This window comes from Ranitomeya variabilis, chromosome 8 (assembly GCF_051348905.1).
Source record: "Ranitomeya variabilis isolate aRanVar5 chromosome 8, aRanVar5.hap1, whole genome shotgun sequence".
In the NCBI taxonomy this organism is placed as follows: domain Eukaryota; kingdom Metazoa; phylum Chordata; class Amphibia; order Anura; family Dendrobatidae; genus Ranitomeya; species Ranitomeya variabilis.
In genome coordinates, this window is record NC_135239.1 from 63,672,356 (window position 1) to 63,690,254 (window position 17,899).

The 17,899-nt window shown below is 44.9% G+C and overlaps 1 protein-coding gene across 1 annotated transcript in view; it reads right to left on the reverse strand.

The window, feature by feature from the left end:
• Positions 1-12,717: 12,717 nt before the first annotated feature.
• Positions 12,718-17,899, reverse strand: part of LOC143788283 (calcium-activated chloride channel regulator 1-like) — a 62,235-nt gene continuing 57,053 nt past the window's right edge. Inside the window, exons 13-14 of the mRNA XM_077277823.1 lie at positions 17,253-17,489; positions 12,718-13,334 (exon numbers count right to left, since the gene is read on the reverse strand). Coding sequence (XP_077133938.1) covers positions 12,928-13,334; positions 17,253-17,489 — 644 coding nt within the window. The 3' untranslated portion in view covers positions 12,718-12,927. The remainder of the gene's footprint in view (positions 13,335-17,252; positions 17,490-17,899) is intronic.

Below are 17,899 nucleotides of genomic sequence, written 5' to 3' on the forward strand. Positions count from 1 at the left end.
TGAGACGACGTGTCGCCAAATTTCGACGCATACGTCGTAAAACGTACACGACGTATGCCAATCCGTCGCCATACGTCGCCAATACAAGTCTATGGGAAAAAAACGCATCCAGCAAAAAGTTTTGCTGGATGCGTTTTTTCTGAAAAAAGACGTTTTGAGACGTAATGCAGTTAACGCTAGTGTGAAAGTAGCCTTAGTTAGCAAATTTAGACTTATTAACATCAAACATTGGAACCTAAAATCAACTAAGTTTACATATCGAAACAATCACACCAAAATCCACAGATGGACCATTGTCGGTTTCATACTATTTGACATCAGAGGCAGAAAAATTAAAGATATCATGGGGGAATTGGGGGAGACCAACCTGAAACGCTTTACATGTAAAAGCCAAAGATCCCTTTGTGAGCTGCATAGGGCCCAGCAAAGTAAATGGTATCTTAATAGACTTTCTAGTCCACAAAAGGGAGTTCGGGTGAATTGGGGCCAACCATAACTTTTCTATTTCGGTCCATTTATTGTAAGCCCATTATGAAACATACAAAGGTTCCCAGGTTAGCTGCCCAATAGTATTTAGTGATGTCAGGAACCGACAAGCCCCCTTGTGTTCTATGAGAAGTAAGAACTCGCTTGGATAGTCTATGGTGTCTATCATTCCATATAAACTTCATTACAGCGGTTTGGAGAGATCTAAGTCCCCCCAGGGAACTGAGGTTATCCGGCCAATCAGTAAGAGCGAAAGTAGCAACCATTTATTCAGTAGCCTCCTCAATTCTCCAAATAGAAATGGATAGTTACTATTATATAGATTATTATAGGAAGAGGACAGATTTACTCCCCAATATTTAATAGCCTCAGTTTTCCATCTAAATTTGAAGTTTGATAATAAATGATCAAAGATATTAGGAGGGATATTCAAGGGCAAAGCCTCTGTTTTAGAGGTGTTTAAATCTGTTTCCTGACAAATGTTCATACTCGTTCAAAGTAATCATGACGTTGTGGAATGTTGTATGAAGCTTACTAAGGGTCAATAAAATGTCATCAGCAAATAATGGAAGCCCTCCCCTTGCAAATACAAGGGGGGTCTCATGAGAACACAGACCCCAATGGATTAATATAAAAATTAATTTATGTTATATGGATTCATGATGTTATAAGGTTTTTTCTGAAGGGGTTAATTTAGTTCCTGAGTAAGCTGTGCTGTGCACGAGCAGGTTCAAACCGTTTTTTTTTTTGTCAGATGGCTTGCAGCCTTTTTTCTTTGATTCTGATTGGCAGAGACAAAAAATGCGGGAAAAAATTTGTTTATAAAGAGCAGCTGTTTCTAACGGTCAGAGTCATTCCTGTCAGGAAGAAAGAAGAAGATCCCGCCCTCCCTCCCTATTTATTTTATGTCGTGTCGTTTAATTTGTGGGAAAATCGCCTGGTTTTCCAGGTGGACTGGAAGTCTTGGTCATATTTCAATTCAGTTGTTGGTTTTATTATTTATTATTATATGAATGATTAATTTATTAAAGGTAACCCAAAATAAAACGCCACGGCCATTATATTCCATAACTAAGTTGTTGTGTGTTTATTTTATTTAAGTGGGTCTTGTGTTATCATGATATCTTATACATCTTATTCTTGACTTCCACCCCTGAGATATTAGGATTTTGATGAATCATTGCCGCCAGAGACTCAAGCACATTACACCGGGTGTCTGTCCACCTCATCCCCCCTTGGCTAACTGTCTCATGCCAAGATCAGAAGCTCCCCCACGTTTGTACTGCCGGCTTCTCATTCCTCCTCCTGTGAAGCAGCCAAATCAGCTTCATAACAACAAGATGGTGTCAGGACTAGGGTTGAGCGACCTTAACTTTTATAGGATCGGGTCGGGTTTCACGAAACCCGACTTTCTCAAAAGTCGGGTCGAGTGAAATCGGCCGATCCTATAAAAAAGTCGGGGTCGGGGTCGGCCGAAACTCGAAACCCAATGCAGTGCAATGGGATACTATGGTTCCCAGGGTCTGAAGGAGAGGAAACTCTCCTTCAGGCCCTGGGATCCATATTTAAGTGTAAAATAAAGAATTAAAATAAAAAATATTGATATACTCACCTGTCCGGCGGCCCCTGCAACTTACCGAGGGAACCGGCGGCCTGCTTTGGTTAAAATAAGCGCGTCCAGGGCCTTCCGTGACGTCACGGCTTTGTGATTGGTCGCGGCGGCCCATGTGACCGCCACGTGACCAATCACAAGCCGCGGACGTCATTCTCAGGTCCTAAATTCCTAGAAGGCCCTGGACGCGCTCATTTTAACCAAAGCAGGCCGCCGGTTCCCTCGGTAAGTTGCAGGGGCCGCTGGACAGGTGAGTATATCAATATTTTTTATTTTAATTCTTTATTTTACACTTAAATATGGATTCCGATACCGATTCCCGATATCGCAAACATATTGGAACTCGGTATCGGAATTCCAATCCCAGATTCAGAAGATCGCCGACCTCATGGCCGACCCCACACAGGGGTCGGGTCGGGTTTCATGAAACCCGACTTTGCCAAAAGTCGGTGACTTCTGAAAATGGCCGACCCGTTTCGCTCAACCCTAGTCAGGACCGCAGAGTCCCTGGCTCTCTGAGGAGGAACTCATCCAAGGCTATCGCCGAAGCAGCAAAAAATGGACCCGCATGTGACAGGGTCGTTGCTCTCCTGGGGCTCATCTCATAAGGATAGCTGGCTAGTGGTGAAGCTGTGGAGCCTTGAGTCTGTGCAGCCTGAAGGGAGCTCTCCTGCTGCACCTCCTCTCAGCATGACATCTCAGACATGTCCCCACATCATATTATATTTAAGGCTATTCATACCCCAATATCAACAAACCAATAAAATAAACTAAACATAATTATGCATCAATACAATATGCAAAACACACTATGGCAAAGAAAGTCTATACAGCTTAAGCTGACACTATCCAACATAGGATCCAAATTCATTAAACACAGAAAGGAGGTTAAATAAAACTGAAAAAGCTCAACTGCTTGTTAATCCCTTGCCTCATGCTGTATGATTTTTTTGTCCCAGTACCCTAATCTAAAAGAGGGAGGAAAAACCTCAATTACCCTGAAGGAAATCATATTGAGGTCACCCCTGTGTGTCTGAGTAACATCTCTGCCATTTTGGACATCTCCCACATATTCACTGATGTGTACCCAAAGTTGTCTTTTCATCTTGCCCACACAATCAATGGGGCAAGAACACGTACACATGTAAACCACTCCTGCTGTACTGCAATTAGCAAAATGTCTCATTGTATATGCTAGGATGAGATAGAGGCGTGAAATGGCTGTGAACCAAATGGTCCACTTCTAAGGCCATGTTCACACTTTGCAGGTTTTACTGCGGATCCGTGGCGATTTTGATGCTGCGGGTCCGCAGCAGTTTCCATAGCGTTTACATTTACATGTAAACCCTATGGAAACCGCAATCCGCTGTGCACATGCTGCGGGAAAAACCGCGCAGAAACGCAGCGGTTTACATTAAGCAGCATGTCACTTCTTTGTGCAGAATCGCTGCGATTCTGCACACATAGGAATGCATTGATCCACTAACTTCCCGCATGGGGCTGTGCGCACGATGCGGGAAGTAAGCGGATAATGTGCAGATGGTACCCAGGGTGGAGGAGAGGAGACTCCTCCAGGCCCTGGGAACCATATTAGTGTAAAAAAAAAAAAGAATTAAAATAAAAGATAATGATATACTCACCTCTCAGCGCTGCACGCGGCCGTCCGGTCAGGGTTGGTGTGCGAGCAGGACCTGCGGTGACGTCGCGGTCACATGACCGTGACGTCGCGGTCACATGACCGTGACGTCGCGGTCACATGACTGTGACGTCACGAAGGTCCTTCTCGGCACAGCATCTTTGGAACCGGACCGCCGCATGCAGCGCTGAGGAGATCGGGATGTCAGAGGGTGAGTATAAACCATTTTTTATTATTTTTTACATTATTATTGATGCTGCATATTGCTGCATATGCAGCATCAATAGTATAGGAGTAATCCCGCAGCGGAAACCGCGGAACAAACCGCGATAAATCTGCAGGGATAACCGCAGCGGTTTTGCCCTGCAGATTTATCAAATCCGCTGCGGGAGAACCCGCAGAGGACCCCGCAAAGTGTGCACATAGCCTAAATGTAACAGATTGTATAGATGCAGTACACTGACCGATATCAGGTTCCTCCCTCAGAATCCCCTAAAATCTTCTCAAGATATCCATGATTTTATCACCATCAAGAGTACCGATGAGGCATGTAATGTCCTCATCTTCCTGTCTCGGTCAGGGTGTTAGTAGGGTTCTCCTATCAATTGACAATGCATGATGATACGCTGTACTAATGATATTTTCAGGGTATCCTCTCTTACTACATCTTCTTTTTAGATTATCTCCCTGTTTAAGAAAATCTATAAGACTTGAACAATTCTACCTAAGTCTAAGCAATTGACCCTTGGAGATACCTCTCTTCAAAGTCGTGGGGTGATGGCTTTCCTACCTAAGTAAGTTGCTTGTTGATGTCTGTTTATGTAAAATGGAAGTTGTAAAGAGCCATTTTTTCTTTTGAAATTAAAAGATTCAGAAATGCAATTCTATCACACACCCTGCATTAGAGGTGGGCCCAGGTACTGACACCTGCTGGCATATTGGCCAGCAGCTGCCTAGGGCCCCCAGTGCTCCAGGGGCCCCCCAGCCAGTGGCGTGTCGCTAATAGCAGCACACCCAACTGCTATGGGTCCCCTGAGTCAAGGGGGCCCTCCCGGTGCCAGAGAGCAGCAGCTGGAGACAGAAGATTGTCCCCGCTGCTAAAGAGAAATTAATATTCACGCTTCCCCACGCCCCCATGGGCATGGAGAGGAGTGAATACCACTTCACTTTAAGAGCGGGCAGCATTAGCCGCAGGCTGAGGCTAATACTGCCTACCGGTGCTGCTGAATCTGGGTCTCGGAGGTGGGCCCCTAAAGGGCGGCGAACCCTGATTGTGATCCCTGCAGCTTGGGTCCGGAGCAGAGCTGCAGATATCTGACGCTGTCCTCCTTCCTGCCCACCTGCCCGGCACTTCCTGTCTGACTCAGCGTGGCTGGATGACGTCATCATTCAGAATAGCTGTTTCAGAGAGGAAGCAGCTGGGATGTGCTGTGGCTGCTGGGAACGTGCAGAAAGGTGAGTGGGTGCTGTGTGTGTGTGTATGTGTCTCTGCCTGCCTGCGTGTGTGCGGCTGTGTGTGTATGTGGTGTGGTGCTTTGTGTGTGTGTGTGTGTGTGTGTGTGTGTGTGTGAGAGAGAGAGAGTGGTGCGGTGCTGTCTGTGTGTGGTGCTGTATGTGTGATAGTGGTGTTGTGTGTGTATTGAAGATATTTGAGATTGGCAATGATGTGGGTGATGAGGGTGGTGGGGGAGAAGGCAATGATGGTGGTGGAGGCAATGATGATAGTGGTGGGGAGGCAATGATGATGATGGTGGTGGGGGAAGCAATGATGGTGGTAGGGGAGGCAATGATGGAGGTGGTGAAATGGGCAATGATGGGGTGATGGGGAGAAGGCATTGATGGTTGTGGTGGAAAGGACAATGATGATGGTGGTGGGGGAGGCAATGATGGAGGTGTTGGAATGGGCAATGATGGGGTGGTGGGGGAGAAAGCAATGATGGTTGTGGTGTAAAGGACAAAGATGGTAGTAATGGAAAGGACAATGGTGGTGAGGAAGGAGGCAATGATGGAGGTGGTGGGTGAGAAGGCAATGATGGAGGTGTTGATGAGTACAATGATGGGGGTGGAGGGGGAGAACAATGATGGTGGTGGAGGGGGGCTGCATTATACCCGATGAGGGGGCTACATTATAATTTTGTGGGGGCTGCATTTTTCTCCCAGGGGGCTACATCATTCTATATGAGGGGAGCTGCATTATGCCCTATGAATGGGGCTACAGTATATTCTATGGGGGGCTGCCTTATGAGGGGGTTGCATTATACTCTGAGGGGGCTACATTATATTCTGTGGAGGGGCTGCATTATATTATATGTGGGGGGCTGCATTACTCTCTCAGGGGGCTACATCATACTATATGAGGGGAGCTGCATTATGCCCTATGAGGGGGCTTCAGTATATTCTATGGGGGGCTGCCTTATGAGGCAGTTGCATTATACTCTGAGGGGGCTACATTATATTATGTGGAGGGGCTGCATTATACTATATAAGAGGTGGGCTGCATTATGCAATACGAGGATGCTACATTATATTCTATGGAGGACTGCATTATACCTTATGAGGGGGTTGCATTATATTTTGTGGGGTGCTGTATTAAAACCTACGAGGGGGACTGCATTATATTCCATGAGGGAGGCTACATTATATTCTATGAGGAGGGCTACTTTATATTCTATGAGGGGGCTACCCCAACCCCTGCTATGTAATTAAGATGTGTACTACCTTATATTATACCCTGATATTAGCGTGTTTTACCACACAATAGATAGTCTTGAATTTATTTCTACGTAGCTACATTGTGAGCCCCAAGAATGATTTTCTCTGGTGGGCCCAAGGTGCTGCAGTCCGACACTGTGTGTGACAGTCATCATTATATATTTATTTCAAGGCACGGAGAGTCATGAGCTGACATTAATCTAACCGGAAGTGTTAGATTAATTAACACTTTAAAGCAGTAGAATGGCTGGGTCTTTGCTGCTGAAGCATGGACTTGACAAACTGTAGCTAGAAGAAGAAGCACGGTGGCGAAACGTGCGCGTCGGGGCAGGAGGCAAAGGGTTGTGACAGCTGCATGCTAAGCGAGCACCTAAATAATCAGGTAATAAGGGATTTCAGTGTTATCATTTGCACTTGATACTCTCAGAGTGATTGTGTTTTTTTTCTAACCTTCACAGCAGCATTCTGGCTATTGAAGCTATTTGTTTGTTTGGTTGGTGATAGGATGTAAAATAGGGATTAACACTAGTGTGACTCGTATTTATTGGCACAGATTATGAATTGATAATTAAACAGTTTGATTCTTTATGCAACACTACCCTCTGGTGGTGAATTTAAATATTGATTAGGTCCTTTTGTGGAAAAGCACTTTATGACTATTTAATATATGTAATATTTACACTCCTTTTTTGCACAATGCACTTTATTATATCTAAATATTGTTTGCTCTTTTGCGGTTACTATTTTACCTAATTAATCTGTCAAATTAATGCCGGCTGGGAACCTTCCTTTTGGTTTACCTCCATTACTCCAGCTAATTTCTATTCCTGAACATTTTTTAAATGTGTTGTATTTAATTGAATAAAAACTAATATAGTTTTAAAATAAATTTTGTTGTCACTTCAGATTTTTCTTTTGCACCTAAACTATGTGACTATGGTGCATAAGGAATATGGTCTTCTAAACTGTGGCTCCTCGTTTGGTCTGGAAATGGCTTAAAAATGGCCCCGTAAAGAGTTGAAACTCTCGAATGCTGCTTCATTTTGTTCTTGCATTCAGTCTCCTTTTATTATAGTGTCTTTTGAAATATAATCTGTGGATATCAAATCCATGCTTTGGAGACTGTCAGCTACAGATAACCATATGGTCGGTATTACAGAAACCTGACTAGACGAAAGCCATGACTCTGGACAAACGTAGAGGATCACATCACATTCAGAAAGGAGAGGAAAGACAGAAAGAGAGAATGTGTGAGCACTCTAATTAAACCCAACTTAAAAGGGGTTGGATTCTGACCCCTGGAAGAAGCAATAGTGAAACGGCGCCCGTCGGGTGTGAGAGGAATGCCTGCACGCCATCCTTACTGCACTACCATCTGTGTGGAGGTAATTAATCAGCATCCTATGCCTTTATAGTCATATATACAGTACTGTGGGAAGGAATCTTTACATTTACACATTATACATAGGCTCCCTTCTTGTTGCAATAATCAATTTTATTTGAATATTCTGCAGAGCCCTGCAAGGGACTGCACAGCATTCACTGGTACACTTGCTTGTCTGCCATAAGCACACAGCCTCATTTCACCACCCTCCCTTTTGACTTGCTTTTTCTGTGCCTACCTCCCCATTATCAACAATATATTTGGCTTGCAGCAATTTTCACTCTCTTTATTGGAGGTCCTATACCCTCTGTTTTAAAATGGTTTTAATTTTGTATATCAATAAAAAATACATTATTTTATCTCTATGATGTTGGTAATCTCTTCTTAGCAGGTGGATCTACCTTACACCTGTCTTCAGTGTTTTCCATGAATTTTTGAAGTGCCTAACGCTTACTTTGTGCATTTGGACTTTTTGATTTTTGACACTTAAATAATTGTCTGATTACAGAGTGTCAGTTTTGGAGATCAATATGACCTCAAAGTGAAGGATGTCCCAAGACATCTGACCCTTGTGCTCTCCCTTTACCCAGCCATGACTACATAGGTTTTCTACTTCATTCCAAAATATATAATATAATGGGTTAATTAGCTTTGTATAGTTTGATGTAGGGACTACAGATTGTGAGCTGGGTGTCGTCCTTTTAAGAGATGGTTTTGTGAAGAGGTTTTGTTAAAATTTTTCATAGATGACCATTGCAGCTAGAGAGTATGGCTCTGTAGTAATTTACTGAATACTGCTCAATTCAGTGCTGTTGGAGCGGCCCCCAAACGCAGGGCAGCGAGGTACTCGGTACCGGGTCCCTCGGTCTCAGTTCTAGGGATGTCACGGTGGCCCGACCCAGTCCGTGGCCCTGCTAAGGGGCGCCCAATTAAAGATGTAGGTCAGAGTTTGACAAGTGTTCGTGACGCCACCTGTGGTATTCGGTCAGGGTGACCGACGCTGCTAGGGGTCCACTGGGGTGATGGAATGGCAGCTAGATGTTATACCTTCCGACAGGTGAAGTATGTCCCCAGGGCTTCCCAGAAGTGTAGATGGTGATGGTGTAGGTCGCAGTAAATGACAAGGACACAGGGTTGCAGTCTCTTTACCTTTTTACTGAAGGCTTCGGCATCCACAATCCAGAGCACTGCTAACAGGGCTGGCTGAGACTGGCCGGTCCGAAGGCACCTCCAGAGTTCCCTTTGCAGGTGGAAATCAGTAGCCTTCCTACTAGCGCCTGTCTGTCGTAGTACCTCCCTGCTGAGCACCACGGGATAGTCCTCACAACTGTTGTGTCTGTTTCTGTTTCTCTCTCTCTCTCTACGTCCCCCAGATGATATGGAAGGGACGCACCCGTATGACAGGGTAGGCCTGGAGCTATTTTATAGGGACCCTAGAGACGCCCCTCTCCCACAATTTGCCTCCGTTGTCTTCATTAGTTGTAAAGGTTGGACAGCCAACTTGGAATTAACTGCCCTGCCGTAGTTCAGAGCAATGCGTAGAGCCTATTACTCCCTCGGCGTTCCGGCCGCCGGCTACGCGCCTCAGAAGGATGTTGCCGATCTCAAGGCAGGATTCCTCCTGGTATTATCTCCTTGTGCTGTGATCTCGTTTCTCACTTCTCCACAATATACTTCGCTTCTTGTCCTTCCTTAGGATGCCGCCGCAATGAGGTGCAGGCGCAGCTCCGTAACGTTCTATCTCTTGCTAAGTCTCTGTCAGGATCCCACCCCTGACAGGGACCTCTGTCTGCAGCTCCGATGTTCCTCCTTCTCTCCCTGTCTGCCTGACAGGTCTTTCCTGGGTCTCTCTCAGCAGCTTTCTCCCTGACTTCCTATCCAACCCCCAGTTTTACCCGAGTGTGAGGAGCGGCCTAATAGATAGGACCTTTTGCTCCCCCTGGTGGCCGGAGTGTGAAGTGTAGTGTGTGACTGTGATACCTGGTCAGGTGAACTCCTTTAGTGCCATCAGACGTACCATCACTCCCCCTTGTGGAAGAGCGACAATACTGCAATGACCAGGACTCTGGGGCACTGCACTGTGCTCTGTGTCCTCCTTCATTTTGCTCCACTGCACATTGACTTTCTATGGTAACGTGGCACTCACCACTGATGTCACATTCTTAAATGTTTTTAGGCCAGATCATGTATTTAGGTAGTTTGTATATGCTGCTACCATGCAGCTTTCCTCTTTACTGACTTCTTGGTCATACTCACTCAGCTCAGTTACTCTGTCAATGTGATCTCCTAGACAAATGTGGCGCCCCAGGGTCCTGGTCATCACAGTAGCATTGCTTTCCTCACGGGGAGAGTGATGTTACGCTTGAAGGCAAGAAGGGATAACTGCAACCAGGTACCACAAACATGCAACACATTCACACTCCAGGCCACCAGGGGGAGCTTTTGATCCTACTTGCTAGGTGACTTCCCATATATATAGAACTGGTCGCCTGTAGGGAAAGTCAGAGTCAGGTCCAGCCAGGTCCAGTCAGGAGATGGACTGGATCAGTCTGAGGCAGCAGAAGGTTTACGGAGCTGTGCCGCCACAGTGCAGCAGCTCCTGGAAGGAGACATTGAGAAAGCTGAATAGATTGCAGTGAACGTGCAGGAGAACGAAGCACAGGAGAGGATACCAGGGGGAGACCAGCCCCGAGCAGGCTGCCTCCTTCTGAGGCGCACAGACTGGTAGCCGAAACACCGAGGGTGTAAGGACCTCTATGGCTTACATCAGAGATCGGCAGGACAGCTGAACTCTAAGTTACCTGTCCGACCTAACACCCAGGAGGCACAGTGGCACCCCTCAGAGGCCGGGGCGTGCTAGAGTTCCTATAAACAGCCTCAAGCCACCAGTCATATGGGTTATGTCCTATCCTAACCGGGGGACAGAGAGAGAGTGAAAACATCTGTGAGGACCTTATGTGGAGCTTTAAGCCGTAAGGAACTACAACACCACGGCGCTAGAGGAAGGCTTTTGATTTCCACCTGGGTAAGGGGACTCCTAACTTGCCTTCAAGCTGGCCGGACCCTGCCTGACCTGTGATCTGGTGCTCTGGACTGCGGATGCTGAAGTCTTCAGTAAGTAAGGTAAAGAGACTGCATCCTTGTGTCCTCATTCTTTACTGCACTCCTCACCATCTTCCATCTACACCACGGGAGCCCTGGGGATACACTTCACCTGTGGGAAGTTATACCATCTAGCTGCCATACCATCACCCCAGAGGACCCCTTAAAGCAGCGTCGGTCCCCACTGACCGAATACCACAGGTGGCGTCACGAACACAAACTTTATTCCCTTTAAAGACCTTTCCCTTTTGCATGAGCGCACATGGCCACGGACCGGTTCGCAGCCACCGTGACATCCCCCTGTAAACTGAGGACCCAGTACAGAGTACCCCACGGCCCTGGCGGGGCGACTCACAAACCTAACCCATAGTCAGTTCTGCTATACAAAGGTGCCTGTCTTTACACTCAGCTGTAATGGAGTGTTTTTCTGCATACACAACTCTGCTGTACTGTTTGTGTATGTGTGTGTGTCCAACCAGTCTCTTGCACTGCTTGGTCCCTGACAGCTTTTAAAGTATGTTTTTATTTGAAACTCCTTAGTGTTTCAGGGTCGAAAATCATGGTTGAAATCATACATTATTTTGGTCTCATCTTGGTCTCCTGTGAGTACTGTGATTTTTTGGAACTAATGGAGTCACAAAGGGGAGTAGCGTAAAGGTAAATGCATTATGCCTACAGGGAAACTTAGTGGTGGCAGAGTAATTTTCAAATGGGGTTTTCTCATTGATGATCATTGTACATATTATATGCATATAAATATATAATGCAGACACAGTTTGACACCAAGAGGAAGCCACCTCCTGTGGTGATACGCATGGGGTCCTCTTTCCCACATGAGACTTTTTCTATGACCCAATTTACCTGGGTGACTCTGCACACGACTCTTTATAGTACATAGTTATTGCTTATTTTCTCATAACACAGTGCGGGGCTGGGATTCCAAAGGTGGGTGGCCGCACTGCCCGCACAGGCGCAGTCTGCAAGCCTGGCTGGGACGTCAGACGGCCAGAGCTTACTGCGCCTGCGCAGCACAGTAGCACACAGCGCAGGCGCCAGTTTTAAAGCGTAAACAGCGCTGAGGGGGGCGGCGCCGAAAGACCATGAAGATTGGAGTGACGGCAGAGTAGCGGTTCAAGCTGGGGAGTGAGGACCCATCTCCCTGACTAGAGACAGGTAATTTGGCTAAGTTTCAAAACGCTTTATTTTGGGAATACTTGCACCAAAAACTAAAAGAGCCACTTTGTTAGAATGCAGCATTACTGCTGCACAAGGTGGCTCTTTTAGTTTATAACGGCTGGAGGGCGTGACAGTGACCCTTTAATAAAAATGCACATTTTCTAAAATTTAGGAAGTGCAACTCATCTTTCATACATGTCTTTACCCTTTTTTGTGACCATAAATAGTATAATGTACCTCAAAATGGGGCCACTGACAAATGCAACTAAGCCCACAAACTCCTACATGTAAGGCCCTCTTTACATGTCCGAAAAAAAAATGGTACCTGAAAAAACAGTACTTGCATCGGTGTTTTGGATCAGTGTCTCATCAGCGTGCCATCCGTGTTTTTCCGGAGTGGATAAAGAAATAATGGCATACATAGCTTATCCTATACTTTGCAATGTTAATCACAGACTGCACACTGATGCCATCCATGCATGCGCTGTACGTGTTTTTCACAGACCCATAGAGATGGATATACTTTTTAACTTTCACAGATTATAAACTAGGAAATCTGGAAGAGACTCCGACTTGCAGTTGACGCATGACATGGGCTGCGCAGTACACCTGAATCAAGATTTTTTTTATTTAGCATCAAAATATATGGAAATAATGAACATCAACTGCATTCAATAAAAAAATATTCATCTATTGATCATTTCTTGGTTCGGCTTTACATAGTTGGAGACATTCTCATTATTCAGGGATTCTGTCCTAAGATAGATAGTAACAGTAGATATAAAAATAGATATTACGTAATGTCAACACCATCAATGGTTACACAAGCTGTAATGACAGGTAACAGCAGATCAGCAGAAACACTACTGGAATTTTCACTATTTCTGCAGTATCATTTGTGCTGGTAGAAGGACGAGCGGTGGTGGCATCAGCAGGAGCAGCAGTGGTGGCATCAGTAGAGTTAGACCTGTCTACTCTAGGAATAATTAGAGCTGCCTGCGCTATGTTGGACGGAGATGATGCCTGAGAGGCTTTATCTGCTGCAGATAATGCAAAGTACAGGATTGTACCATTTTGAATGACAACATTTTCAGGAACAAAACTAAATGTTTCACTGGATCCAGCCACCTGTGGAATGAGGTTGGAAATATTCACGGAAAATGAAGTGTTAAATGAGTCCAGGAGCTCCTTGGGATCAGTGCTCATTCTCAAGTCATAGCTCGATGCTGAAATAAGAACACAAGAAAACAAAATGAGCTCAGGGCCAAAGGGTCAAAAACTAAAATGGTTCCTCATGAATCTGGGAGCAGGGCAGGGTTACCAACCATCCAGGAATTCCAGGAAAATCATGGCTAAGCAGCCCCAATCAAGTTCCAAAGACATTCAAGCTGTCCTGCAAGCTCAGGTGCATCAGTGTCAGAGCAAACTATCTGTTGACATTTGAATGAAATGAAACGCTATGCCAGGAGACCCAAAAGGACTCTACTGGTGACATAGAGATATAAAAAAGCTAGACTGCAGTTTGACAAAATGTGTGTGAGTTAGTCAAAATCTTTCTAGCAAACTGTCTTGTAAACAAATGAGACCAAGATAGAGCTGTTTAATGAAGATCATCACTCTACTGTTTAACAAAAATGGAATAAGGCCAATAAGAAAACAACTCAGCACCTTCAGTCAAATATGGTGGAGGTTAAAAGATGGTTTGGGTTTGTTTTGCTGCATCTGGCACTAGTTGGCTTGACTGTGTGCAAGACATCATGAAATATGAAGATTACTCAAGGATTTTTGGTAGAAATAGAGTGACCAGTGTTCTGAAGTAGCCAGCAGTAAGTCCAGATCTAAATCCCATTGAACATCTCTAGAGAGATCTTAAGATTACTGTTGGGAGAAGTCACCCTTCAAATATGAGACACCTGGAGAAGTTTGCAAAAGAAGAGTAGTCCAAAACTCCAGTTGAGAGGTATAAGGAGCTTGTTGATGGTTATAGGAAGCGATTGATTATAGTTATTTATTTCAAAGGGTGTGCAACCAAGTATTTAGTTGAGGGTGCCAAAAATTTTGTCCGAACCATTTTTGGGTGTTTGTGTGAAATGATGTCCAATTTGCTTTTTTTTTCCAATAAACAAAAAGGAAATAAACGTGTTCAGCAAAACGTGTGCAGTGCCGGCATCTCTGCATGCTGCCCTGGCATCTCTGCATGCTGCCCTCTTTCCTCAGCAGAGATGCCAACTCCCTTACCGCCGAGGCCCCTGTCCCGCATTTCCTCCTCTTCCTAACACTGCCCAAGGTCTGCACATGGCTCGCTGATCCCTGGGCACTGTGCTTATGGAGCGCAAGCTCCCTTCTTGTTAAAGGGACAGCGCAGGCCATCCTAAAGTGTCCCCAGCTGATGGCTGGGAGACACTAATTATTTAAGGCACCTTCACCTGATGGTAGGTGCCTGAACAACATGTTGTTGCACGTTTGCTAATTATCAGGTCCCCTGTATCTGCCAGTACCTGCCTGTCACTGCATGTTCCTGCCAGTACCTGTCTTCCCATACCTACTATGTGTTCCTGTATTCCAGACGTGCTTGTGTCACCTGCCTGCCTGTATATGAGCCATACTTGCCAGCACCTGTCTCTACTTGTTGTTCCTGCCTCTATACCACCCATACCTTCCTGTGCATGTCTGTTTACCAGCCGTACCTGCCTGCACCTGTCGTGCCTGTCTGTATACCAGATGTTCCTGCATGCACCTGCTGGGCCAGTTTGTATACCAGCTGCACCTGCTTGTATTTTCCATGCCTCCCTGTATATCAGTCATACCTGCCTACACCTGCCATGTCAGTCTGTATACCAGTTGTAGCTGCCTGCACTTGCCATCGTAGTCTGTAAACCAACTTTTCCTGCCAGTACCTGCCGTTTCTGTCTTTATCTGCCAAGTCTACCATCACTGGCATTGCCAACTGCATGCCCCTTTGGGAGTCAGCTGCCGTGTGTCTGAGGTCTATGCTGGAGTAGCACCTGGCGTAGATCCGATGCCAAGTCTAACCCCACCATCAGTGGCTCTAGCAGAGAGTAAGTTGTTCACCTAGTTAAGCCCCTTCAGGCTCTCCTCGGTCCACGAAACAGTGTTTCCGCTACTTTCGTTACAATGTGTAATTGCACTCATTTTCTGGGAGAAATACTTCATTTTCAAGGGTGTCAACAATTTTGGTCAAGACTATATATGTATATGTGTGTTTTTGTTGAATGTGTGTAACAAAGCAACTTGAGTTTTGTTTTATGATTGATGTGAGCCCAACCACTTGGACACCATCAAAGCTGAGAAAGCAAAGAAAGCAGTACTTTTGTAACCCTGCAACCCCATAACTGTTTTCTCTTGCAGACTGATGACAAAAGCTCAATGTATTTATAAGAAGAATGATTTATTTAAAGGGAATTTATGAGCAGGATTTCACATCCTAAATTATTTATATGTTAATGAAGCTCTTTTAAAGACAAGTCTAGCCATACCTTAAGGCTATGTGCACACGTAGGAAGGGTCCTCTGCGGGTTCTCCCGCAGCGGATTTGATAAATCTGCAGGGCAAAACTGCTGCGGTTATTCCTGCAGATTTATCACGGTTTGTCTTACGGTTTCCGCTGCGGGTTTACTCCTATACTATTGATGCTGCATATGCAGCAATATGCAGCATCAATAGCAGCATCATATGCAGCATCAATAGTAATGTTAAAAATAATTTAAAAAAATGGTTTATACTCACCCTCTGACGTCCCGATCTCCTCGGTGCTGCACTCAGCGGTCTGGTTCCAAAGATGCTGTGTGAGCAGGATCTTCGTGACGTACCGGTCATGTGACCGCGACGTCATCGCAGGCCCTGCTCGCAAAGCAACCCTGCGACCGGAAGGCCGTGTGCAGCGCTGAGAGGTGAGTATATCATTATTTTTTATTTTAATTCTTTTTTTTACACAAATATGGTTCCCAGGGCCTGAAGGAGAGTCTCCTCTCCTCCACCCAGGGTACCATCCGCACATTATCCGCTTACTTCCCACATGGTGGGCACAGCCCCATGCGGGAAGTAAGCGGATCAATGAATTCCTAAGTGTGCAGAATCGCCGCGATTCTGCACAAAGAAGTGACATGCTGCGGAATGTAAACCGCTGCGCTTCTGCGCGGTTTTTCCCGCAGCATGTGCACAGTGGTTTGCGGTTTCCATAGGGTTTACATGTAACTGTAAACGCAATGGAAACTGCTGTGGACCCGCAGCTGCAGAAACACTGCAGATCGGCGGTAAAACCCGCAACGTATGCACATAGCCTTACATGGCCTTTCCAATTACTGAGAAATCAGTGTTTCAATTGATATGTAAATGAGGCTGTAGATCTGATGCCTCTGTCACTCCCACCCAGTGCTGCCTCCTCTTGCTTGACTGACAGAGTCAATGCTGTATGATTTCAATCAAAGGAGCCATTAGTCAAGCAGAAAGGTGTGGAACTGAGCAGGGAATTGAGCTGTAGTCCACAAAAAGGACGCTGCAGTGCATTTGAAACTCATATCTGGTTTTTTCTGGGAGTAATATGGAATACAATTTTTAATTTTTCCAATGAAGTTTTGCATTATATCCAGAGCTGGAACTACTTTGTTTCTATTGGATTTTCTATGTTTGGTGAGAACGGAATCCCATGCCCCTGTACTTTATGAGCCGTATGTGGTGAGCTGGCTGCAATTTCTTCTTTTTGCTATTTAGCCCGTACTAATAGAGCTGGAGTGACAGAGGTTTCAAATCTACAGCCCCATTTGTATATCAATTCAATGCTGTTTTCTAAGTAATGGAGGAACAGACTAGACATGAAAAATGATTGCTGGAATTGTCTTTGAAAGTGCTTACATGCACAAATAAATGATTTAGAATGTGAAATCCTGCTGATAAATTTATTTTAAATAAGTTCTTCTTATATACACAATGAGCTCTGCCACCAATCTGCGAGAGAAGAATAGTAATGGGGCTGCAGGGCTACACAAGCACTGTTTTCTCTTTTTCCTCAGGCTTGATGGTGCCCAAGTAGTTGACCATCCCAAGTACTGTAATAACACTTCATATGAAGAATAAAAAGTGTAATTACAAAAAAAAAAAACAAATATCACAAGTAAATGTCTCACCAGCTCCTTGGTCCAGATCATCACCAGTGGCCGTCCAGGAGAGCACAATTCTGTCTCCCTCTATCTTTGCTTTTAAGTCAGATATCTTCTCAGGTGGAAAAATATCTCGACTGGGACCAGAAGGCACATTATTTACCACAAATGATCCTCCTGATGATATCCTGCTGAAATTTCCCAAATTAGCATCAACAGCTGTATCGTTCTCAATAGGATTTGGAGCATTCATGACTATTGTACCTGCAATAGAAATAGAATATTTCTGTGATGTGAAGAACCATGTCATTTGTTTTATTAGCCTGTTCTGAGAAATTAGTGTAGGGTTTACTTATAAGATTCTAATCTCTAAGGCTTCATTCCCACAATGAGAATTTTCTGAGTTTTTAAACCTGTCGATTTTCTACAGAATTGCTACACCCATTAGCTAAATAACGTTAATTTTGTTTTTTGCCTTGTGTTTTTGAGTGCGTTTTTAACATACGTTTTAATCACGTTTTTGACAATGCGGCTTTTCTCTCTTTTTTTTATGTCATATTTTAAATTAAGCTGCTTTGTTTTTGACACTTCCTGGCACTTGGCTCTAACAAAACTTTATTGATGCAACCGTGTGGATCACAAACGTATTTAGAGAGTTTCGGCAGCATAAATTC